Genomic DNA, 26,449 nt, shown 5'->3' with positions numbered 1-26,449 from the left:
ATGGGGCCCAGTAGCAAAGCAGCAACCAGTGCAGATATCTGAGCACAGGTATTAACAGGGCCTTCCTCCTGTCAGTTATCGTGCTGCAGCTTTCTGCACTAACTGCAGCTATGAGGGAAGCCCCACATAGAGGGTACTGCAGTAACCCAGTCTTAAAGGAACCAGCACAGGAACTATGGTGGATAAACTTTCCCAGTCCAGTATGGTGGCCTGGGACAAACCCATTAGAAGTGGAGACCTGTAAAACAACAGCAGCAGTAATAAATCCTAAGCAAGCCCTTTGATACCTGTAAATCAGTCTCTCTCTGAACCAAAATGCATTTGGTCCAACATCTGCTCTAAAGGAAATTGCCACCCGACCTCCCACTTTGAATAACAGCCTCTTAATTGCAACAGAAGCATTAAGAGGCCCCTTAATGCCCATTGTGCCTTGAAGTATTCATGCACCTGGGCTTGTGTGGCTGGCTGCTGGCGCGTCTCCGTTTGTGTGGAAGAATGAACATTGGAAATTGTGTCTCTGAGTTGCTTCTCTAGCTAAAAGGGTCTCAAGTCACAGGTGATTAAAAAGGCTTTTCTCTGCTTCGAAGCCCTGGAGAACGATTATGAACCTGGATAAATACTGGGGTGCAAAAGACTCGTGAGTGTGGCTCTTTCAAGTCTCTCTATCTGGCCCCTAGATCTCTCTGCAGGCTGCATACACTCTGTCCAGCCTTGCACCTTCCTTGAGTGGTTTTGCCTGACTGGGATGTGTCTTTGAGCTTTGATCATGCCTCTTGCTCCCCTGGGCAGAGGATAGAAAGATGTCTGTGCAGAAGCTAGTCTATTGTAGAAGTGTAAAATTTGCATTCATTCATCCAGCCACTTTGGCCTCTGGCCCTGCTCACCACTGGCCTGCAGCCTCTGATGGTTGCTGAGAAGGGAACATGGCCCTCAGGCTGAAAAAGTTTCCCCAGGTTCCAGAGACTAAACTTGGGACCTTCTGCATGCAAAATGGATGCTCTGCCACAGAGCTTTAGCAGTCAGGGTGAACCCTTGTCCAACAGTTGCACATTACAAGGATTTTGGCCCCTGAAACTTTTCCTGGGAAGCAGCTTGTCTTTCAGAGCTGAATCTCACCTTTCAAAAGCTGCTGTTCATTTTATCAAATGCCCCCTGCACACATATTTTCTTCACCGTTTCCCCACATGTCCTCCTCACCACCCACCCCCCCGCCTCCGGCACTTTTCTCTCTCTATCAAATCAGTATATAAAAACCAGTAGACATCATTTCACATAGAAACCCCTCACACCCTGTGAGCAGGCTTTTGAAGGTGAAGGCCATGGTATTTCTATTGGGAACAGCTGGAGGAAATGTTCAGAGCTGAAACAAAATGAAAGACTCCTGCTGGAATCTTTGGGTCATGCTGCTAGGCTTTGAAACAGGAGGGTGCTGAAAGGAATGGGGTGGGGATTGCAGTGGCCTCATTTCTCCAAACTGCCCCCTTCTCCTCCTCCTCCTCCTCCAGCACAAGCCCTCAAGCAGCAATGCAGATGAAGGAGAATGACCATAGCATTTCAGCTCTCTGTGTTGTGACATTTTAAATGCTGCCATGTTGTGTATGGGGTGTTAGGAGAGAGGTAGTTCCTCTGGTGGGGGACACATCATGCTCCTTCTGGGGGAGTTTGTCACCTTTGGTCCCCCCCCCCCAGCTCTCAGCTGGGGCTCCCAGAAGGTGTCAGCATGAGACAGCGGCCACACCCTGGAAAATGGCTTTTAGTGACTGGGTAAACCAGGTATGGGGAGCTGATGGCTCTCAGACCCTGGTGAGCTAGGAACTTCCCCTGCATGCAAGACAGGCTCCAGCCGATTGAGTGAATGATACCTATAGTGGGCCCAAAAGTCAAGAAAGCAGTTTCTGCATGTGCTGTAGAGGGAAGTGAGGGGCAGATGGGGCTCGTCCACCTGGGAAGAAGGAAAACTCTGGTCCTAAACCTCCACTGCCTTGTGGGATATCTTTGGGAGAAGAAAAGGCTAAGAGACTCCAGCCTGAAACCCTGGGGCCCACTACCAGTCAGTGTAGATGACACTGTGCTGGAGCCTGGATGAACTGACAGCTGTGTATGCACCATTCCTGTGTATGCCCATGGCCCTGAACCTCTGAAGTTAGAATCCAGAAGAGGCATCCTGCTGAACCAGTCAAACCGGTTCCTTTGGTCTTAGCCGCTCAGCTAAGTACCCACCATCAGCATCTTAAAGACGTTGTCCTTCTGCCATAGGGACAAATGAGTGGGCCTTTTCACACCTCACCTGGCTGGATGCCACGTTGTCTTAAGATGGAGAGCCATAGGCCAAAGGGGTCAGGGTACATGTAGGTTTTGGCTATTGGAATCTGGATACATAGAGGCTTGTCATTCTCTGTGCTGGACCCAAAAAGCTATGACCTGGGGATATCCCTGGGAACCTAATGGGGGAGACAAGATCTGTTCTATGTCAGTTCTATGAGACACTCCATCCTAAGCTTACCTTGTAGATAGGTATAAATAAAATAATATGCCCTAAAGACACCACAGTCTCCATTAATCTTCATTCCTGGGAAATCATCAAATCCTTGGTAAGAGATTCTGTGTGTGTGTGTGTGTGTGTGTGTGTGTGTGTGTGTGTGTATCCCTCTCAAAGTGCCTTCTATACAATATCTAAGTGCAAATAAACCTGCAAAACTCACATCAAATAAAAGTAAACATCTTACAAAATCATCATACTGCACCCCAAAAAATGTAAAGCCAAATAACTGGCTGGAATAATAAAAGAGTAAATTGAACCAGCAAAGATCGTTCAGTAAAACTACCTAAGATTTGAAAAACATTACAGGCAGTTAAAACCTTATAGGACTGCAGCATCTTTTACAAGAAAGCCATCTGAAAGAGAATAGGAAATAGAATATTAAAAACAGCCTCTTCCTTTCAACTCTATGTGCTAGCTTTTGTTAAGATTAAATTCTTCCAGTGTCTGTCAGGGTCCAAGCCAGCCTCCAGCTTGGTATCCTTCAGATGTTTCTGGTCCTCTGCCCCACATCCTCCCTGGCCATTTCCTGTGCTGGCTGGGGCCAAATGGGACTTGTAGTCAGGAACCTCTGGAGGGCAGCAGGTTGAGGAAGACTCACTGACACCGACTGGCAGTGACTCTCCAGAGTTCCAGAGCCATGTCTTTTCCAGCTATATCTGGGGAAACCAGGGATTGAGCATGGAACCTTCTGCATGCAAAGCAGGTGCTCTACCACTAAGGAATGAGGGGAAAGTTCAGATCAACTCACATTTAAAGACTAACTTTGAAAATTTGAATTTTCCAAATGCAAAGCAAAACACAACTATCCTTTGAAAGCCACACTTCTCTGAATTTTGCCTCCAGTTTGTCTCCAGTCAAACAATGTGTACAAAAATGCATATACAAGAAAAAAGTGGGCATATAAATGCATGTGTTAGTAAAAATAGCATGCAAGGATGCATTATAACTAGGGGAAATTGCTCTGGAAAAATGTATTTGCAGTGGTACCTCGGGTTAAGAACGTAATTCATTCTGGAGGTCCGTTCTTAACCTGAAACTCTTCTTAACCTGAGGTACCACTTTAGCTAATGGGGCCTGCCATGCCACCGCTGCGTGATTTCCGTTCTCATCCTGAAGCAAAGTTCTTAACCTGAGGTACTATTTCTGGGTTAACGGAGTCTGTAACCTGAAGCGTCTGTAACCTGAGGTATTAGGCGGATTGCATATAAAAATGTGTATGACAGAAATTTGCCCCTAAATGCTAATGGGTATTCATGATGAGTTAAAAACAAAAAAAAATGCAATCTGATGCAGAAATATGGCTACAACTAGCTACCACTGTCCCCTCACTTTGACAGCCCCAATCATCAGCTAACCTGGGTAGGAATTATGGAAGTTGGGGTCCAACAACAACAATGTCTCGGGACCTAAGCTTGAAGAACATTAACAATGCTCAGTATGTTTAGTGATCAATCACACAAGCAACAGCTAGCGCTGACTATATGAAAGTGATGTGTCTCCTAGGATAGCTGTGAATGGCTTGAGATCCTAATTGCAAAAGTGGTACACTGATTGCTGGACTTTGGAGAGAAGTCCAGGATCCCTTGGGCTAGGGAGGTCTCAGGTGACCAACTAGAGAGCAGCTGATGATGTGGCAGTGGCAAACTAGCCAGCCTTAGCACCAGAGCTGGCCTGGGCATGGCAATGCTCACTTGGACTAGCTCTGGTTGGCACAACATCCTCCCTCCCTTCCTTTAAAAAAGATTGTAGCCAGAGGCTGGGTACATACATGGTTGTAGATGCTGGTTTCGTTATTCTTACTTTAATAACTTATTAGCCTTTTCTACAATGGGATTGGGCTTATTCCCCAATAAATGTGCTTAGCATCTGAAGCAAACCTGGTTTTCTTCCTTTAGTCATGATGGTGCTATGATTTGTATGAGATTAAAATGCAAAAGTGCACATACCTTTCTTTTAAAAAACAAAAATCTGGATTGGCAAGCTGTTTTTCTTTTCTTTTTTCTTGATCCTTTTGCTGTGACGTACCTGGAATGTAGAAGTAGGGACAGGCTGGATGAAAGGAGAGATATGCCAATTGTGTGCTTCAGAAATGAAGTAATGCATATTCCACACCCTCTGTAGGGCCATTAAAGTCCAGGGTCTAAAATTACTTTGCTACAAAACTATTAATAAGCAAGAATGCTTAACACACACACACACACACACACACACACACACAGAGAGAGAGAGAGAGAGAGAGAGAGAGAGAGAGAGTGTTTCCCCGCTCCCTGACCTAAAAGCGTGCATCTCTGAATATATTCCTTTATGCAAGGGGGTGGGGGGCTTGCTTTCCCACTTGAAAACCATTATCCTGGAGAACGTATTTTGCTCCTAGTGATGCTCCACTTTGCACAAGGAAGTCTAGTTCTCTTCTGTTGAGTCTAATGAAGTCAATTAAGCATTTTTCGCATCAAGCATTTGCTCGGACACCCTGTTCTTCTCAAAAGCATCTCCCTCCCCTTTTCTAATAATATGTTAACATAAATTGTGTCAGTCAGTGCCATGAGCCCATTACATCAGCAGCCCAAGTCAGTCAAGTCACTGCCCTCTGCAACGTTTATCAGTTAACCTTCTCTTCTTCTTCTTCTTCTTTTTTCCCTTTTTTTTTTTTTTTTTGGTAATGTCTTGCACTAATGGACAACTTGCATTTGACATCCTTTAATGTTTTCTGTAGCACGCAATTCCTGAAGGACTAATTAAATAAGTATGTTAATTAATAGATGGCGAGGTACAGAGAGCAGCAGATAAAAGCTAACTGTTGGCTTACATGGTTGGAGTCACGTTTGACAATTGTATTAGGAACTGAACCATTGGCAAGAACTGAACAGGGAATCTCTTGAGCGGGTTGTGGATTCAGCACTCTTGTTAGCGAGGGGCATCCTTGCCAAAGTCAGCCTTTCACCATTTTCACATGTTACAGAGGGCAAACCCAGGTTGCCAACCATCAGTCAGTCCTCATTCCCCTGAGGAGCATTCAGGTGTTTGGCATATTCAGCTGCTACAATTTTAAGCAGCTTAAGGCGGGCAGTGATAAATATTAGGTGCAAAGAGGCACTTAAGCAGGAGTGAGAAGACCTGTGTTTTCCACACAGATGTTCTTGGACTCCAACTCCCAACAGTCCCACCCAGCATGGCCAGTAGTCAGGGGTGATGGGATTTGCATGCTGGTAGGTGGTTCCCCATTTTCAACACATGGGGAATGTGCAGACATCCAGGTTTGTTTGTTTTTTATTTGACAGAAGTGGGTGCAGCCAAGTGGGTTTTACAGCTCTGCTTCAACCTTGATTCACTTCTTGGTGTGTCATGTATTTCCTACCTGGAATGGAATAGTCTTCATCTTCAATTCCACCAATATCCACACAGAGCTGTGTCCAGAGTTAGTTGTACAGTTAGGCAGAGTGGGCTGATTGGTAAGGAAGGGAGCACAGATGGATTCATCCCCTTCCCACCATTCCTCCTGAGACTTCTGGTTGTTCCCCTCTGTTGGAGGACAGAGCTCTGTGTCCTGTACCCTCCAAGCAAGCCTTCCATGACCAGTGTCAAATTACAATTCAGCTGCCAGTTCAGTTGGTTTCAGTAAACTGAATGGGGAAACACCCATCAGTTGCCTTAGGCAGCAAAATTTTTTTTATTCATCACTCGTTTATTGCATTTCTATCTCACCTTTTTCTCAAAGGAGCTCAAGGTGGCACACATGGTTCTCCTCTTCTTCAATTAATCCCTACAACAGCCCTGTGAGGTAGGTTAGGCTGAGGGCAGTGATTGGCCCAGGGTCACCCAGTGAGCTTCATGGCCGAGTGGGGATTTGAACCCTAGTCTCCCAGTCCTTAGTTTGACACTCTAACCACTACACCACACCGGCTCTCTATGAAATTTCCCAGGTTTGGCTGCATCCAGTAATTTGAGGAATGAGGAATACCTGTGTCCGCCCCTGATTTTGTTGGACTGCAACTCCCATCAGCTCTAGCCAAGATGGCCTACCGTTAGGGATGATGAGAATTGTAGTCCTACACCATATCATGCCTCTTTGGATGCTGCTTTTGCTTAATTAGGGAAAAAAAGTTAAAAGGGGGATTGTTTTGCCTTAAATTGATTTTTTAAAGGGGGGAAATGCAACTATATTAACTGTCCCTTAAGGACGAGTTTTATGATATTACAACGCAGTACAAACGTGTTAATAATGTTTACCCTCAGGCCTCTTGAAATTGAAATCAATGACTCAGTGAGTGTCAAACACAACTGAGTTAAAGCTTGGTGTGTGTGTGTGTGAGAGAGAGAGAGAGAGAGAGAGAGAGCGCGCGCAAATAAATCAAGAGGGAAAACAGTCTGGTTCACAAAGTACACTGAGCCACGGCTTATTAATCTGTGATTTGTTTGATCATCCAAACCTTCCGCAGCTGCTTAACTGTGGCTTATTTAGTGCCAACAAACCACAATGTGAAGCCTAGCTTGTTCATGGCTTACAAACCTTGGGTGGCTTTAACTATGGGGTGGTATTACTTGTGAGCACAGTGCCCTTCCTTAGCCATTAGGCCACCCCACCCCAGTGGCTGACAAAGATGCAAAGGCACAAGGCAAGAGCATCTGGAAAACAAAGCAAACTTTGCAGAAATGGTGGGGGTTGGGACAACTCATGGTTTGTTAAACAAACTATAGACTGAACAAACCATGGCTTACTATTCAGTGACTTGAAGTCAAACATCAGTGTGGTACAATTGGCCATGTATTTAAAACCCAGCCTTCCCCAGCCTTATACCCACCAGATGCTTTAGACACCAGCAATCATCATTCCTTACCCTTGGTCATGCTGGCTGGATGTGAAGCACTGGCTGGTAGGAAAGCAAGTGCTTTATCTTAGAGCATCCTTTTCCAAACTGGGGGACTCTGAACTAACATCATCCCTGCTAAAACTGGCTTGGGCTGACAGGAGTAAGAGTCCAACAAACATCTAGAGGTCAGCAGGCTGCTGTCACAGGAGTGTGCTAATCAGTAATCACACAGTTCAAAGTTGGAGTTAACTAATTATTAGCAAAACATGATCTCCACAGACTTGGTTGAGTAGCAGGCCCAATGAACAGAGCAGCTCATCCCCAGTAGCCTTACTCCTTGAAAATCAGTTGCTGAGACTGAAAGTCCCCACCTCCTCACAGCCATCTAAGTCCACTCCTTTCCAGGGCTTTTCCCAAGCAATCGGAGATAGTGGCTGTGTGCAGCGAACCTCTCCTCTGCCCTTTTCATGCCTTTTCTGGTTCTGGGAAACCAGGGGGGAGGGGAGCTTGTTGCAGCAGGAAGGTGAGGCACCATTGTCTCTTCACCAGCCTGACTCATCTCTGCCTCTCAACCTTCCTCCTACCCTACTTCAGCTTCTTCCTCTGCCACAGACTCTCCCAGCTTACTAAACCCTGTTGCCTCTTCAGCTTCCAACACCTCCTCCTCCCAGGCTTCTCACTGTTGTCCCACCACCACTCCCCAGGCTCTGAGCCTTTCTTCTCTTGGTGGTTCCCCAACTGGTGCCTCCCACTATTTCTCTGGGCCAACCAGTCCACAACATCTGCTTTGGTTAAAAAAAAAAGGAAAGCACAACCTCTGGTGGCCTGGGGTGATTTGTGGTGTGGTCATTACAGCAGAAAGACTAAAAGATGGGTCTCATAAGCACAGAGGAAGCTGCCTCATACTACCTCAGACCATTGGCCCATCTGGCTCAGTACTGCCTAGCAGTGTTTCTCAAACTTGGGTCTCCACTTGTTGTTGGACTACAACTCCCATTATCCATAGCTAGTGGGACAAGTGGTCATGGGTGATGGGGACAACAGCTGGGGGCCCAAGTTTGAGAAACAATACGCAGTGGCTCTCCAGAGTTTCAGGCAGGCAGTATTTCCCGGTCCAACCTGGGGATGCCATCAAGGATTAAATCTGGGACTTTCCACATGCAAAGTAGATGTTCTACCACGGAACACCTCCCCTAAGCAGTGCTTTCTGATTTTGCTTCAGGGGCAAGGTATGGTAGGTCTTCAGAGTGTCTGGCAGGTGACACTCCCATCGTTACCTGGAGATGCCAGGGATCGAACCTGGGATCTTCTGCATGCAAAGCAGATGCTCTACCACTGAGCTACAGCCTCTACCCAGAGGACCTAGAAGTGTTGGTGAAGAGCTTATGGTCCATTTTCACACTTACTTGCCATTTGCCTGTGTTTGCCCCTGTTGCACTTCATCTCCATCAAGGCACTTCCAACCCCTCATTTTCTCTTCAGTGACAGATGCAAGGCTTCAAAGCTCCAGATTTCCACTTCCAAGTGTTTTGCCGACAATCGGCATGACACACAGCTTGTGTTTTTTCCTTGTTGCTTGCTTTTTGTGGTTTCCTCAGCTGTGATACCCATTTGCCTCTTTGGATTTTGACTTTCCAATAGGCACCATAGTTCATGCTTTCTGCTGGATTTATTGCAGCCAAGGAAGGAGTGAGGGGCATGAGTGAAATGCAGCTATGATTTGTAGCAGTTGGGTTTTAAAATACTGGAAAGCAAAATAGCGTGTTAATTTGAGTATGCCTAACTCATGTTTCCCCAAAGTTTGAAACACAGCTGTCCTTCGAAACTTGCACCTCTCAAAATTTTGCAATGCAGTTCTCTAGTCAAAAAAATAAAGTGTACAGAAATGCATATATTGGGAGTATTCTGCATTAAAATGCATATATTGCTGAAAATAATGTACAAAAGTATTTTGTATCAGTAAAACATCTTGCAAAAATGTTGATACAGTGCTACCTCAATTTTTGAGCATCTCAGAAGCCAAACATTTTGGTTTTTAAACACCAAAAACCTGGAAGTAAATGCTTCCGTTTTCGAACACACCTCGGAAGTTGAATGGCTTCCACTGCATCTCCGCCCCCATTTTCTCCATCGACTTTACTGACCACCCTTTGCTCCTCAGTTGTCGAACGTTTCAGAAGTTGAATGGTCTTCTAGAATGGATTACGTTTGACAACTGAGGTACCACTGTATCAGGCAAAATTGCATGTGCAAACTGTACCTGTCAGGAGTAATGCATCCTAAAAGGCTGCTGATTTTTGTGAGGCCTTTTTCTAACAGCAACAACTAAATATCACAACTGATGCAGAAATTTTATGGCCACATGACCCTGATTTCGTCTGATCTCAGAAACTAAGCAGGGTCAGGCCTGAAGGGTACTTGGTTGGGAGGCCACTTGGGACTACAGGTTCAGTGGTACCTCGGTTTTCAAATGTAATCCATTCCGGAAGACCATTTGAGTTCTGAAACATTCAAAAGCCAAAACCTCAATAGCCGACAGCTAGCATTCAGGATCTTGCACTCAGCGGAAGCCGCGTGGCATGTTCGACTTCCAAAAAGTGTTAGAAAACAAGCATTTATATCTGGGTTTATGGCTTTCAAAAACCAAAACATTTGACTTCCGAGATGTTCAAAAACCGAGGTACCACTGTAAAGTCTCCAACTGCCCCCAAAATGCTGGGACTGTCATGAAAACCCTTAAGCCACCAAGGTATCTTATTTTGTCACACAGAGTCCCAACTTCCCATCTTTGTTGAGGTACGTTAACTGGAAATGGCTTCATATTAGGGGAAGTGTGAGTTGGTGACTGAGGCAGCCTTCTCCTCCTCCTCCTCTTCCTCGTCCTCCTCCTCCTCCTCCTTTGTCACCGCTCTTGGGAGTTGGAGAAGGAGGGGTGGGGAAAGAGGAAACATTCTTGCACCAGGTCCTCCTAGGGAGGGAGCCAGGCAGGCTGTCCAGCTGGTGGTGGAGCAGCAGCAGGGAAAGGAAGAAGAAGGGAGAGCAAGGCAAGAGGGATGCCCATGCCTCCATCCCTGCCACGGGAGGCTGGGGCTCTCCTGCCTGGCAGGCCCCCAGCCACTCACACAGCTGGCCATGCTGAATAAAAATGAGAAGGAGAAAGTGAGCCAGGTCAGGCCTGAAGAGAAGGCAGCAGCTGGAGGAGACCCTAGGAAGGAGTGGGCTCTTGGTGGGGGGGAATGTGCAATGGAGATGGGTGTTGCTGGTGGGGTGCAGGCAAGCCTGTGGGGGGCTGGAGTTTGAGGGGTGGGGCAAGGATGTTGTGGTGGTTGAGGGTGGGTGCTGGAATTAGCTGGGCTCTGGTTGTTTGCAAAATGAAAAACTTTAATAAAAATATTAACATGCCAAAAAAAAAAAATGCCTCTCCCCCCCCCTCCCCCAGCAGTGATAGTGATGTGGAATAGAATGTCCCTGTTTTCAACAGAGGAATTTTGGAGGGTATGGTACAGGGTAATGTAGCCTTTAGAGGACAATGTGGTGTGTATTGGCTTGAGTGTTGGGCTAAGTTCTGGGAACCAGGGTTCGAATCCACACTCAGCCATGAAACTCGCTTAGGTGATCTTGGGCCATTCACTGCCTCTCAGTCTAACCTTCCTCACAGGGTTGTTGTGACCAGAAAATGGAGAGGAAGAGGAACTATGGAAGCCAATTTGAGCTCCATAGAAGGAAAAAGGAGGGAATGAATGAATGAATGAATGAATGAATGAATGAATGAATGAAATGTTCAGAGCTGAGCTTAAGAATGAGAAAGAAGAAGAAAAGCTGAAACTGACAAATCTGCTCCATCCCTAATGCCCAGGCAGGCTGCCAACTGCTGACCCTGGCTGATAGATCACAACTCTGCCATGTCTGTCTGATGAGTGGATTCCTCCTTCTGAGCACAGGGAGCTGCTCTTCTGCCCATCAGCCTCCCCGTGGAGCCACTTGCTTCTTAAGCACAATCACACTCTTGTGGTTTTGGCTTGAAAAGCAAGTTCTGTTTGGATTTGGGTTTTTAAACAGCAGCATTGCTCATGTTCTGAATAACACAAAACAAAAATAATTACCTCCAAAGTATTTAGTATGTTAAAAAGAATGAATTGTGTGTGTTGTGTTAACTGCCATATGTTTGTCAAAATGCTAATTAAAATGTGTGTGCTTCCTGGGCTATTTTTACTCCTGCATCCCAACCTTGCTCGGCAATCTGCCATAATGAGGGACTAACAGGCAGTTGAAAATTTCAAGCTCCTGTTTTTGAACAGAGCTTTAAAAAATATTTCATTTATTAATTGCATTTCTATCCCCTGCCCCTCCTCCCCAAGGAGCCCAGGGTAGCAAGCAAACACACAATTTAAGAACAAAAAGAAAAATTAATTCTAAAACAAATTAAAGCTTTCTAAAAACAATCAGAATTAAAATGTCTAAAAGCAGTTTCCATTTAAAATATTCTAAAAGCTATCACAGTGCCCTTCATCCACCAAATGCCTGATTATACAGGAATGTTTTCAAATTCCTCCTGAAAGTTACTAATGGCAGGGATCTTACTTGGGAGGGCATTCCACAATGGGGGAGCCACCACTGAAAAGGGCCTGCCATGTGTCAGCACCGGTCAGGCAGCCCTGGTGGCAGCAGCAGCAAGGCCTCATCTGGTGATTATAGGGTCCAAAATAGTTGATACTGGAGAAGGCCCTATGAGTGGGCGTGATGACTAGGCAGAGGATTCCCCCCCCCCCGACACACATATTTGATATCTGCATCCTTCCACAAAGGGGGCCTTCACCCTGTGCTGGCCTCCCCAAACAATACATCAAACTCAGAGCAACTGGGATCAGATGGGCTTAGGCCTTAGGCCTTCCAGCCCACACGGTCACTTTCACGTGGAGCTGCCCTTGGCTTCAGTTACAACGCAGGCGGAATGCTTCACTACAATGACACACTTTCCTGCACCTAGAAAATTAGCACATGAGGGATTGATGTGGAATCATGATCTCATAGTGTTGGAGAGGACCTCCTAGGTCGTTTAGGGTTGTTGCTCTCCCAAATCTGGAAAGTTGCTGCCAATCAGTGTATACAGTGCTGAGTAAAATAGACCAGTGGTCTGACTTGATATAAAGCAGCATATTCCTATGAGAAGGTGAGGGTGATATTTATTTTTTCCCCTTTATTTTTTATCTTGCCCCTTCTCCATGGGGCTCTGGGTGTCATATTTCGCTCTCATCCACCCACCCATTATATCTTCATAGCAACTCTGTGAGGTGGGTCAGGCCGACAAAGGGATGGTTGGTCTAAATTAACCCAGTGAGCTTTAAGGGTGAGCAGGGATTTGTTTGCACACAGGATATTGTAGAGCTTGCAAAGTGTCCTGAAAACCCTCTTAGGAGGAAAGGTTAATATATTTGGGGCTCTGTGATTTAGTGGGGGGTGAAGGTGAGGGTGAGGGGGAAGTCACTAAGAGGGTACCTGTAGAGGTGTACAGGATTATCCATGATGTCAAAAAAGGTGAATATGGAGTTTTTCTCCCTGTCACATAACCTTGGAACCTGAGCTGGAAGCTGACCATTAGAAGATCCAGGGCTGGTAAAAGAAAGTACATATTTAGGAAGCACAGAGTTAAACTATGGAATTTGCTACCACAAAATGGCCACCAATTTGCACCAGCTTTTAAAAGGGAACTAGAAAAATTGCATTTTATTTGTTTATTCATAACAATATTTGTATACCACTATACCCCTTAAAATTATTAAAGCAGTTTACAGCAATTATAAAAGCATAAAAAGCATAAAAGCATGCAGTAAAAGCTTTAAAAGTTCAAAACAAAAAACTCATAATTTCCTGCATAGGCCTGGTGGAATAGAACAGTTTTCAGCAGGCATTTAAATGTTGGGACAAAGGATAAATTCATGCAGGACAAGGCTATCAGTGATGGCTAGTTCTGGTGGCTTATTACCTCCGATATCAGAGACTTGAAGCTTTTCTGACCACAAAGATATCTCACTGGCAGGGAAAATGTGACCAGCTAATTCCTTTGCTAGTTGTGAGTTTGTTAAAGTCTCAGGAGCCCAGGCACAAACCAAAGATGGCAACTCTTTTTGTGGAACTTCAAAAGACACTTAAAACTTTTATTTCCTCATTGCATTTTCATTTCCCTTTAAAGGGATGTTTGGGCCACGGAGTTCATGCCAGAGTAGAACACACCCTCCTCTACCCATCTGATTATCCTCACAAAAGCCCTGTGTGGTTGGTCAGGCTGAGAGATAATGGCTGAGCGGATGCTGCCTACGAGCTTCATGGTTGAGTGGGGATTTGAACCCCATTTCCCTTGATTTTAGCCCCACACTCTTAACTGCTATGCTGTGCTGGCCACACTTGTCTTTGTTCACATCCTCTGTCTCTGCCTGGCAAACAGATCTTGAAAACTCATGTGCCACTCACAGCCGCTGAGATTGATTCAACCAACAACCTCCTCCTTGCTTCTGCTCTTTGCCTTGCCAAGGCAGAAGGAAAAGTGCCAGCTGTCAAAATAGGAAGACAAGGCCTCCCAACGAGCTATTTGTAATGCCTTTTTAAGGTTGCAAAGAAAGCCGACATCAATCGCAAATAAGATCACTGCTAGCTGCATGGTTCGCAGCAATGCAGTATTTTCTTTTATGAAAAGAAAAACAGGTGGCCACATGACCCGGAAAGCTGTCCGTGGACAAATGCTGGCTCCCCCGGCCTGAAAAGTGAGATGAGTGCCACAACCCCATAGTCGCCTTTGACTGAACTTAACCATTCAGGGGTCCTTTACCTTTTTTTTCTTATTTCTTTTACACTTCCAGTATATAACTTGTGATCAGCTTAAGTGCAAGACCACCTTTGGCCAGATATGCCCCCGTGACCACTTTGTTCTGCAGAACTGGTTCCATTGTAGGTGCTGCACGATACCCATTCAGCACTTGTAAGCAATCAATCTTGTAGCGTGGCAGCACCTGCGTTTTGGAACTCCCTTCCTAGTGACATCAGGCAGGTGACTTAACTGTACTCTTTCTGGTGCCTGCTAGAAAAATTTTTGTTTCAGTAAGCCTACCCAAATATGCAGAATGTTGTGTTTGTTTGTTTTTTTTAAAAAAAACAATTTGAGTTTATCACTGACTCTTATTTTTCTCAAACATTTTAAATAGTTGTTTTTAACAGCTTACAGCTTTTATTGATAATTTTATTGTTTTATTCATTTTGCAAACCACTTGGAAAGTTTTTTGTAAAAACAACAACAATAGCAATCAAGCAGGATATAAATTCTATGAAATAAATGAATAAAACCTCTCCACAGTTAGCAAGCATTGGGATAGCAATGCACACAACTCATTTCAATGGAGCAGTAGAAGCTGGCTCATTTGGATGAATGGGGCAGTACCTCACCAACCTCAGCCTGCTCTCTGTCAGCCCCCACCTATCTGCTTTCTCACCTGCATCCAGCCTAAAGGAGGGCACTGCCTGTCAGCATCCTCCTCCTTGGTCTCAGTGTTGCCTCATGTAGTATTCAGCAGGGAGGAGAGAGGAGGCAAAGCTAGTCTCAGCTGGTTCTGCCTGTCATTGGCTCTAGTGCTGCCAGGTGCTGGGTTCCATGCTTACCAGCCACAGTGCTGGATCATGCCCCTGATAATCTGAATCAGGCTGCCTTGCAAAAGAGCTTGCTGATAAGATCTTGCCACTTCCAAAGGTGTCTGTTTAAAACCCTTGTTTTAATTGATTCATTAATTGATAACAAAACCCTTTTTGGAAATAACACCCCTCTCTTAAAATACCACTTTGCTTTTTAATAAGAAGTGACTCTTGTCCAAGGAGGCAGTAGCAGTGTTTTCAATTTAGCTGCAGTCAGGGAGCTGAAATAGGAGTTCAAAGGAATTTCCCCACGATAAGAGAAATGTAGTTGGTAATGACCTTCCTCAGTAATTAAATGCCAGGGTGACATAACGGAAGTGGTGTCCGCTGTCCTGTTTCTTGGGATGAAGAACACTGATGAGGTGGGTCAGGGGGGTCCTGTTAGCCAGAGTGATGGAGAAATTTGTGTCTGTCTTCAGTGTGGTGCAGGAAGCAGAGTGTTGGGGTGGAGAAGACAATTTTAAAACATTGTTCAGCCACAACAAGGACCAAGTGATTGTGAGCTACATCAGGCCTGGGGGGAAATGTGGTCCTCCGGTCCTTGGTATCTGGCCAGGACCCCTCTCCCCAGTCATACTTCTCACTGTCTCTGCTTTCCACCCCAGTTGCATTTGCCTGACAGCAATCTGTCCTTGAACTCTGATCATGCTTGCCTAGTGACCTCAGTGGTGCAGAGTGCCTTCCATCAGCTTTGGATAGACCTGTGTCTCTATCTGGACAGGGACAGCCTAACTACTATTGTCTATGCTCTGGTAACCTCTAGGTTAGATTCCTGCAACACATTATATATTGGGCTGCCTCTGAAGATGGTTCAGAAACTTCAGCTAGTGCAGAATTCGGCAGCCAGATTGCTGTCCTCTGTCTGCTGCCAGAGGCCCATGGAGGTGGTAGGTGAGGTTCAGCATGGAGATTATTGTTAATAGCAGGCATGAAGGAGGCAGGTAGGATTTTCAGAACCTGGGAGAGCTCCAAGAGAGCTGACGCATTGCTCCAACAAGAGTTAGAATGTAGACCTAATGTGCCTAAAGTAGGCCAATAACTACTCAAATTCTACCTCTCCTTATCTAAGCTGGAAACATCTTGGAGGCAAAGCTGTGTGGCTTGAAGTCTTAAGCTTCAATGCCTCTGAGCAACTTGCCATCTCTGCCTGACTCATCTTAGTGGTCCTGTTGCATGCAGAAATTCAAATGAGGGGTGAAGATCATTTCCTTGAGCTGTCAGGGAGAGGAGCCATGGTTCATTTTGAACAGGACATGGCTTGCTCTCTTCGGAGCGTGACTCTCTGCTGCTGTCAGGGGACCCATCAGTCCATCTCCCTGACCTTTTTCTAAAGGCAGCCTGTTGGCTTTTTAACCCCAGCAGGCAAGTGAAATGCCATTAACTTTACAAAGGCAGAAAATTAATCCATCATCTGTAAGAGCCTCTGAAGGGTTCAGTGGAGGGCACTTTGAATGTCGGAAAGCTTGGAGGAAACTTGCTGTGCCAGTCTTCAGCAGGGGAAGGGCTTAAGGAGATACTTAATTTTCTATTGACTTAAACATTTTCATTGCTTGGGTGCTTTGACTGATGATTTTGAGCTGCCAGCAGTCAATGATTATGTCTCTTTTGTCTTTGCCCTTGTTCAGGTGGGCATCCATAGCTCATGGAATTAACATTGTGAAAGGGGCTTGAGTACAGTGGCTCTTGAAAGGTGGCTGATAATTCTGTATATGGCTGCTGGATTGGGTCAAAGACCCATCTAACCCAACATCCTGTTCTCACAGCTACCAACCAAATGCTTATTATAATAATTCTGCAAGGGGAACGACATCCCGTCATTTCACCACTTGTGGTCCTTTATAGCTTTCTCCTGGCGAATAGAGACTGTGAGTGCATGTGTGTGCATGTGTGGAAGATCCATGTCATAAATCCCTAGTTCAGCACTCACCTCTAGCCATCGGCCAAAGCTTTCCTTTGGCTGATGAATTATCAGCCTTGCTCACATGACGCCTTCTTATGAGCCAAGTAAACAGGTTGAGGTTACTGGGGCTGCATTTTGAATCTTATCAAGAAAACTAGTTCCATTAAGATATACAAATAGGGAAGGCTCCCATTTAAGATATGCCAACAATGAAGCAGGTTGTAAGCTGTGGAAATAAAATAGATACATTTGCTGTTATTATTATATTTTAAATTAATTCAGTGGGGGCAGGAGTGGAGACCTCTTAATTAAAAGTGGGAACTGTTGTGTGGAACCCAGCTGATGAAGCTCCCACGTCCCCAGATCATTTGACAATTTTTAGTGTCCTTCTTGTGCCTTAGGAAAAGGGGTTTGGGGCTCAGTTTTTGTTTGGTTGTTTGTTTGTTTGTTCCATCTTTTCTGTTCCTTTCCAGTTTTCCTTACGCTATTTCTCCATACTGCCCCCTTTGTCTCAACATCTCTAAATCAGGCTATGCAGCCTCACGTGGCCTCAGTAAATGAACTCAGCAGCATTTGAGATCTTGAAGAATCCTTTAAAGAAATAGGCAACATAGCTTTGAGGGAAAAACTGTGGGATGTTTACAATGTGCCTCTTTTTTGCAGCATCCACATCATCACATGTGGCATCAAAATGGCAGTCTGTAGTCCCCGCCCATTTAATCCAATTTATTTATTTAAAATATAGCATTATTTCTCAAAAACAAAACCCAAAGAGGTTTACAACAACCATACGACTTGAAATATTATTTTTTAAAAAAAACCATGTAAAAATAAATAAAAATAAGTGACCACCCACTAACTGGCTACCAAGTTGGATCGGGTAAAATAAGAAAGAAGATTCCACCTAAACATTAGGAAGAACTTCCTGACAGTAAGAGCTGTTCAACAGTGGAATTTGTTGCCAAGGAGTGTGGTGGAGTCTCCTTCTTTGGAGGTCTTTAAGCAGAGGCTTGACAGCCATATGTCAGGAGTGCTCTGATGGTGTTTCCTGCTTGGCAGGGGGTTGGACTCGATGGCCCTTGTGGTCTCTTCCAACTCTATGATTCTATGATTCTAAGAAAGTTGTTGTTGTTGTTGTTGTTGTTGTTGTTGTTGTTGTCCCTATATTCACTGGAGAAATGTTGGAGGGCATGCATGCTCAGAATGTCCAAGAGGTTTTCCACTTGCCCTGTGCATTCTAGAATTGGGTCTGAGCAGTTTTCTCTTTGCCCTGTCGCTTTTCCTCAGAAAACCTGCTTTTTAGTGATAAATTGGAACAAATGGGAATCTGCTGAAAACTCAGTTGCTGTTTGCTCTGATTAAGTGCTAAACCATGAGTTTTCCCCGGGTGGAAGCGGTGAAGCAAACAGAAGTGTAGGTAAGCCCTAAGTGCCAAGGTTTTTAAAAGTTATTTTTTTCTGGTCTGGAGTTTGAGTCAACCATGTGAGCCCCCACCTGGAGTCTGAAGCTGTCCAAACAGACAGGTTTACCACCTCTGTTGGAACAAGGTCAAGAGACATTTCTTGAAAGCATATTAGAGTGATTGCCACCCGGAGCACATTGATGTCAGCACATGAAAGCTAAAGAGGAGCCGTGTTTTCAGAGACCTAAATAATGCCTGGCGAGCAACAGTCAGCGATGCCCTTGACTCTTCCTCCTGCACCCACCAGGAAGGATTTGCTTGTTTTCAAAAATCACCAGTGACAAAGTTGCCTGATTAGACTAATTGTCCCATCTCTCTCGGCTCAGGGAAAGGAAGGTGGCATGATGAGGGCCATTAGCAATGCACCTCATCAAGATGGGGTAATTTTGCGAGTCACTTGTCTGGGAATGGAGCAGAGACGAGAGAGCATCGCTTCTCCTTCTGTTGCCATACGCTGCTTTTCAGTGTGAGAAAGTCTTCACTTCTGATGTGGGGGTGGGTGGGCAGGGGATATACGAGTAATGAAGTGCAAGAAAAGTTTAAACTCCATGTAATTGCTCACTTTTCTGTAAAATCTGTGGCTGTTGAAGTGTGTGTGTGTGTGGATAGGGGAAGCAGATGAAGGGAAATGGAATTAGTATGAAAAATGCTTCCATCACATCACCATGGTCTGTGCATTCTGCTGTGAATGGGCCACAAGTTCCATTTGCAGCCCCTAAACTCCTAAGAGAAATGGCCACTCTAAGGAAATTGTAATGGAATTTGGCAAACAGGGTCACGGTTGCCAGTTTGCTCAATGAAACAGAGGGTGTGTGGAGTCTTGCATGCCCCGATCTGTAGGTCACAAGTCACAGATAGGGAGCCAACATTGTGGACTCCATCCAGGTCACCAAGACCAATGGTCTAATATTATCAAAACCGCAGCATCCGGAGGGCTGCAGGCTCCCCATCCCTAATCTAAACAGTCATTGCCACAATAATAGGCTCTTGAACAGCCACAAACGAAAGGACCTCACCTTGACAACAGGCAGCCCACATCATCAGCAGAGCACATAATCTGTATGTGGGAAAGCCTTGGGTTCAATCCCCAGCAGCCCTAAATTAGATCTTGTTCTTAGTTGATTAGCATCATCATCATCATCATATAAAAATAAAAAAAACCTAAGTGGGAGGTAGGGATGTCAAAGAATTCTGACAGAAACAGAAGCAGAAGATGTGGGTGTTCGCTTATTTTTTCCAAGTCTGGAATGGAAATCAATTTAGGGAATGCAATCAGTGTTCACTGTTTTTGTTGCTTTTGGTTTGCAAATGATACCTTATTATTTATATCATGGCCCCACCCCGCCTCACCCTGCCATCACATTTGCACTGTGTTTCCTTTGCATTGAAATGAGCTGGGTGGAAGGAGATGACAATGTAATTGATTATGTCAATAGTGTAAGTTAAGTAATTTTGCTGCAATGGGCAAATGAGATAAATGACATAGTAGCATTTGGGGGTGGGAAGTTCAAACAAGCAGAAGAGTTGCAAAAGACCCACCCCACTCCTCTCTGCCTGAAACCCTGGAAAGCCAGTGCAAGTCAGAATATTGCAAGCTTCCCCAACCTGGTGCCCTCTAGATATTTTGGAGTTCCATTCCCAACCATCCCAGATAGCACAGCCAAGATCATATAGCCATGCTGGGTGGGGTTGATGAGAACTGGAGGACCCAGGTTGGGGAAGCTGGAACAGATAGTTCAATTCCCTCCCAGCATTTTCATCTGCCCATGTAAAAAGTAGTAACCACTTCTTGCCTCCCAATCAGGGCCACGACAGTGGGGAGCCCTTCCCATGCCCATCTCTTAGCCATTCTGGTTGTGAGCCCAGCAGGGCAATTTAAGGGTGCAAAGGGGGTAACTGATCACCATGAGACAAATAATCTTATGCACCCTAAGAACCACCCTCAGACAAGTATGCAAGTAAAACTTCATCTCATGATGTACTAGGGTTGTCCCGGATTATTTTTTTTAGCTGAATGAATACAAATTATCTGGGAAGCAAAACAGCTGCATAACATTCTGGAAAGAAATGTAATGTTTGCTTGTGCCTCATTCAGAAGGTCATCACCTCTCAAATGGCGAATTAAGTCACAGGTTGAATTGAGCTCACTTTCATTAAGCTGCACGTGTCTTATTTATTTAAAGGTGGCTCTGAGGATGACTTGTTTCTCATCTTGGATGAGTGCCTGGCCTTCCTTAAAACTAATTAGCAACCTCTCTCTGCTTATCTAAAAGAGAGAGACTCCATGATTTGCACAGCCCCTGGTAGTTGGCCTGATTTTCCTTGGGGAAAGGGTCATAGCACAGTGGGGGGGGGGAATTGCTTTGCAAATAGAAGCCTCCAGGTTCAGTCTCTGGCATCTCTAGACAGAGCTGGAACGGAGTCCTGCCTGAAGCCCTGCAGAGCCCACTACCAGTCAGGGTGGACATAGGGCTAGGCAATATCTGGTTTTAAACATTGTGATGCATTGCCAGCTAAACATTGTGATATGCCAATATATCACAATGTCTGAAATAAGGATTGAGCTGTGAGGAGGCAATGGCTGGCTTCACAGTTTTTCCCGCATTGTGATTTTTGTGTAGCGCGCGCGCGCACACACACACACACACACACACACACACACAGAATGATTCATGATATATTGCCAGGTCAAAAATTATGAAACCAATATCACAGTATGGACTTCAAACTAGATTTGGACAATATATTGATATATCACCCAGCCCTGGTGGACAGTATTGAGCTAGATCGACCAATGGTCTGACTCAGGTTAAGGCAGTTTCCTGTACTCCCATTTGAGTAGAAGGTCATAGCTCAGTCTTAGAGCAAGGGCTTTGCCTGCTCCAGGACCAATAAAATGATCCAAACACGTTCAATAACGAGGTGCAGCAGCATGGCCTGACCTGTCCCCTTGGAAAGGCAGGCAGTAGGAAGGGCAGCCAGCATATTCAACATTTAAAACACTGTGGCTGGGCATCTAGGAGTGTTCATAGCATAGTTTCATGCATGATTACATGGAAGTGGATCTCAGTGGGTTCTGTGCTGGCTGATCTTGGGAGCCACGTTTGGGTGCCACCAGGCTATATTCCTTGCCCACCTAGACCAGACTAGGTCTCTGTGTGGCTGTCTAGGGTCTCAGGTCCCTCCCCTTCCCTGCTGCCTGATACTTTAAAATTGTTCTAGCTGGGAATTGAACCAGGGGCTTACTGCATGCAGAGCCTGTGCTCTCCTGCTCAGCCATGGGGACTCCCCCACTGCAGCTTTGATTTCTTTATTTCCTTTCTCTTGGCACTTCAGCAGATTTCTCATAGCACCCGGTTTGGGAACTACAAACCTAGGGGCTCCCTAGGGGTGACTGAATCCACCAGTTTAAGTTTCTCCCAGTTTCCCATTTTATTCCAATCTTAATTTTTCACAGTAATTTGCGGTTTCTTTTTAAAATCCCTGTGAAAATTCACCAGCAATTTTAGAGCAAATTTCTCTTCATATACGTATTTTGTATGCAATTTTGACTAACGTGCTATTTTTATTTTGCAAAGCCCTCTCCCCGATTTCTGCTTGCTGATGTATTCTTACACACATTTTTGTATCCATAGTTTGGCTAGAGAGCTGCAGCACCAAAATTCAGAGAAGATAATTGTGTTTTTGTTCCCGTATTGGTTCAAGAAATGTGAATTAGGCCATTTTTCATCCAGATGCAAAGGGATGAATTTCTCCTGCAGTTCTCATGTGCCACCCAGTGCAATTCTGAGCCTCAACTAGGTTGTTAAGTACTAGTGTGAAACCCTCCCCCAACTAATCTGTCTTCTCTCCCCTTGCTTCTCTTCCTCTCTCTCTCCCACTCTCTCTTTCTGTGTTTCAGATTATGCTTGGCCCTTACCTAAACAATTGTGTCCAATCTGGATTTCCTTAGATGTCCTCTTTTCTACTGCCTCTATCATGCACCTCTGTGCCATCTCTCTTGACCGCTATGTTGCGATCCGTAACCCCATCGAGCACAGCCGGTTTAATTCTCGCACCAAGGCAATAATGAAAATTGCTGCTGTTTGGACCATCTCTATAGGTAAGTCACCCTCCCTTGTTGCCAGTTATAACCTTGTAAATACTGGCGTGGTTTTCTTTTTCCAGCCTCTATTTACTTTGAAAAAACTTCCATAAATTTCAGTTAATATGGGTTGCAATGACTGATGATAATGGACTGTTGCTGCGAACAATAAAGCTTTCTTTTTAATTGGCTGGCAGAGTTTATTAAGCATTATACTTCACCTTCCAATATCAATTATGATACCCATATGGGCAAGCCAATCAATATCTGAAGCTGGCCAAAACCCAGCCTATTGGACAAGGGTTGTGTGAACAGAATAGATACATCTGCAGCAAAGAGTTGTTGGGCATGTGCAGGTGTGTAATCTTCTGCACAAACACTTAAACATGTTACCTTTAAGATGCCAGCAACCCCTCTGGGTTTTATTTCTAAGTGATCAGTTCCCCTGAAGCCTGAAGTAGTGCCATCCACTGAACCTCCTCAGCATTCTGCCAACTGAAATGTTGCTTGTCCTTCGTGCCTTTCACATCCTGCATCTCCCACCAAACAACTGTACATTTTGTAAGTGAGAGAGTAGCATGGAAAGTGGTAAATGTTGAGAAGGTCTTGGCCCACTTGGTGGGTGGGTTCCTAGGGATGTTAAGAAAGCAGAAATATCCATTCCAACCTGCATTCATCACCACCAGTGCTGCTTCCATTCCACTGCACTTTGGTTCCCACCAAGTACTCAGTTGTTCACCCTGCAGCCTGCTATTTGATGCAAATGATGTGAGTTACTTAACTTGCATAACTCTTTATGAAGCTTACATTCAATGTAAAGGAAATGACAAACAATGTGGTGGTGACACATTAACTGCTTATTGTTTGCAGACTTAAAAACAATATGAACAAATAGTGATCATATTCACTTGACTGGTTTTCCATTGCTTACCAAAGACAAACACATGAATGGCAGCAATTTTTGCTTCCTTTCCTGTTTTTGGTGGAATTCTCTGACATCCCTAGCTCTGACCCAGGTCAGGTTTCTAGGATGGGCCCAGGACATTTTACTAGCTGAGACAGAACAGCAAATGGTGTGCCCCCCACCCAAGTCAAAGGGTTGTCTTCAATGTTAGTCCTACTCAGCGTAGAACCACTGGAACCAAAGGACATGACAAATTCAGTAAATTCAATTAGTCTACTTTGAGTAGAACTTGGGTAGAACCCAAGACTGGTAAGTGATTTTGTCACCTGAGATGCAGGGGTATCTGACATTTGTAGAACATTAGGCATGAGTTGGTTCCTCGAAAGTCACACTGTCCAACTTCTGCAGATCAAAAACTGGGATGTCCTTCTTCCTGGATGTGCTCCCTGGTGAGTCACGTGGTCTATGCTGTGCTCTCCCCCCCCCCCATGTTTTTTTTAGGGCAAAATCTTAGTATATGCCATACCAGCCTTGCTCTTTAAAAGCCAGAGAAGTGTCACTGATGTTTTAGTCAGTGTAGATGTAACACAGATATCCAAAGGTTAGCCCTGCCAAGTTAGCATCCTTCTCCACCCCCACCCACAATTTGATGCCATATACTCTGCTCACAAAGGAGCCAGGAATTAAGCTGGATGATGCAATAGCTTCAGCCACTGCTTAATGCAATATTGGGTTGTGGGAAAGCTTTTCAGGGGAGGGTTGCCTGGAGCAAGTTTTAGAAGGTTGTGGACAAGATATGTGATCCTTTCCTCTGTTTCTTTTGTAGCTGAATAAAATAACAATTTAAGTTGGTGGGTATGGAATGTTTTGGGTGGGCAGTCAGTTCAAGATGGCTGGCCATCCTCTCCCTGTACTTGTGGAGCCATCTGGTGGGCAAGTGGGCTAACCTTGTTTCTCCCAGAGCTCTATCTGTTTAGCCAGTGCTTGCAAGAATGTGTATAAATAAGGGAAATGAAATAGAAACATTAGTATATTGAGAGAAATGTCCACTAAAATCCTGGCAACTTTTAAAATGCAAACTGATGTCTAATATCCGCTAGGAATGAAAGAAACTGACACAGGGAGAGTTGCTCATCCCTATTGTTAAATGAAATTATCATTATCCATTCCAAGCATATAAGTGGGGTTATAAAATGGGTTATAAATCTAAACTGAAATAACATATTTTGCTGCTCCTGCTGTTGTTTTTGGCCTTCCCTTTCCGAATGGATCTCTTCAGGGATCTCGCTGCCCATCCCAGTCATCGGCCTGCAAGACGATTCCCGGGTGTTTGTGAATGGAAGCTGCGTCCTCAATGATGAGAACTTTGTCCTCATTGGCTCCTTTGTGGCGTTCTTCATCCCGCTCATCATCATGGTGTTTGCCTACTGCCTGACCATCCAAGTGCTGCAGAAACAAGCATCTGTGTTCCTGTACGGGGAGGCGCCCAAGCAGAGGAGGAGCAGCATGAGCTGTCTGAAGAAGGAGAACAACACGGAGAACCTCTCCATGCTCCAGAACCATGAGGCCGCATCCCACTTGAACTCTCCTGTCAACAAGGAAGGGGTGCTGTTCCGGAAAGGCACCATGCAGTCCATCAACAATGAGCGGAGGGCATCCAAGGTCCTGGGGATTGTCTTCTTTCTGTTCCTCATCATGTGGTGCCCCTTTTTCATCACCAACATCATGTCTGTCCTCTGCAAGGAAGCCTGTGATGAGGCTCTGCTGGGGGAGCTTCTGGACGTCTTTGTTTGGGTGGGCTACATCTGCTCTGGGGTCAACCCCCTGGTATACACACTCTTCAACAAAATCTACCGCAGGGCTTTCTCTAACTACATCCGCTGCCGTTACAACAATGGCAAAAAGTCAGCGCAGCGGCACAACCAGTGTCCAAACGTCTCGACAACGGCTTTATACGGGAAAGACCTCAATTTGAACAGTTATCGCAATGGGAATGAACTCAACAGCATGGAGATGGACGAGACGGAGGATGCTTTGGAAATGCACGTAGGAACCTCAGAGCTCTCAATAAACAACTGCAGTGGCAAGAAAACGAGTAGTGTGTAAGACTGTTCAAAGACACACCTACGCTCCGGATTTCGTTGTGGCCCAGCTACAGACAATGTATGTGTTAATCAAAGAATGATGTAAATAATGCATTCTGAACAAAGCAGTCTCTCCTTTTTTTAAATTTGAACTTTCACATTTGTAACTCATTGCTTTCCATCATTCCTAAAACAGAATCTGTACTTACTGTTAAAAGCAGAGGAGGCAGAGCCTCTATAGGAACAGTGGGTACCAGACCCAAAGTGGCATTTGTTATTTTGCTTCTGAAATGTTGATTTTTCTCCCCTTGCTGCATGAACAAAAGTGCTGACTATTAATCTCAGGTGGTATTTTTTTGAGTCCTCAATGGTCCATTATGAGTAGTCACAAATCAAATAAAGGGATATGGGCTTGGATAGTTCAACGTTTCTTGTGCTGGCATTGATAGCAAACCCTGGATAAATGCATGTTGTGCTTGGTTGTGGTGGATGAGTTGATGAAAATGACTACCTGGATGAATGACAGCTGTGGGAAAAGATTAATCCCAGGCTAAGGGATCATTAGAAAAGGGATCAAAACAAACCTGTCAATACCACCATGCCTTTGAAGAAATCATGTTTCCACGTCTTCCTTTTATTTTTTTAAAGGATCTTTGTAGAACTGGAAATCGTGCAGAAAAAGTAACCATAGGGATCTAAGGCCCGGGACAACTCCCCTGTGAATAAAAGCTACATTATATTTGCAACTTTTTAATTTGAAAAAGAAGTTGAATAAAGGTGGCATGTTAGTGGTGTATATGATATTGCATGGTGTTGAGAAAGTGGACAAAGGGTTTCCCCCACATCCCCCCTCTCAAAATACTAGAACCTAATGGGGCCATGCAATTGAAGATTCAGGAGAGATAAAAAGGAGAATTGTACCACGCGGTGCACAGTCAGAATATGGGATTTGTTTCCATAAAGTGTGACAATGGCCACCAATTTAGAT

At 44.9% G+C, this 26,449-nt stretch overlaps 1 protein-coding gene across 14 annotated transcripts in view; it reads left to right on the top strand.

Annotated features, from left to right (window-relative positions):
- The window catches only part of LOC309333373 (5-hydroxytryptamine receptor 2A-like), a 241,512-nt gene extending 215,626 nt beyond the window's left edge, over positions 1 to 25,886 (top strand). For all 14 annotated transcript variants that reach the window (XM_081846792.1, XM_081846791.1, XM_081846793.1 and 11 more), the window contains 2 exons: positions 22,291 to 22,491; positions 24,657 to 25,886. In XM_081846792.1, the coding sequence (XP_081702918.1) occupies positions 22,291 to 22,491; positions 24,657 to 25,483 (1,028 nt within the window). In that variant the 3' untranslated portion in view covers positions 25,484 to 25,886. The remainder of the gene's footprint in view (positions 1 to 22,290; positions 22,492 to 24,656) is intronic.
- Positions 25,887 to 26,449: the final 563 nt, after the last annotated feature.

The sequence above is a fragment of the Podarcis erhardii genome (genome assembly GCF_964252035.2).
Source record: "Podarcis erhardii genome assembly, chromosome: Z".
Taxonomy (NCBI): Eukaryota; Metazoa; Chordata; class Lepidosauria; order Squamata; family Lacertidae; genus Podarcis; species Podarcis erhardii.
The sequence above is the reverse complement of the archived record's forward strand: the minus strand, read 5'-3'. Positions and strand labels throughout refer to the sequence as shown.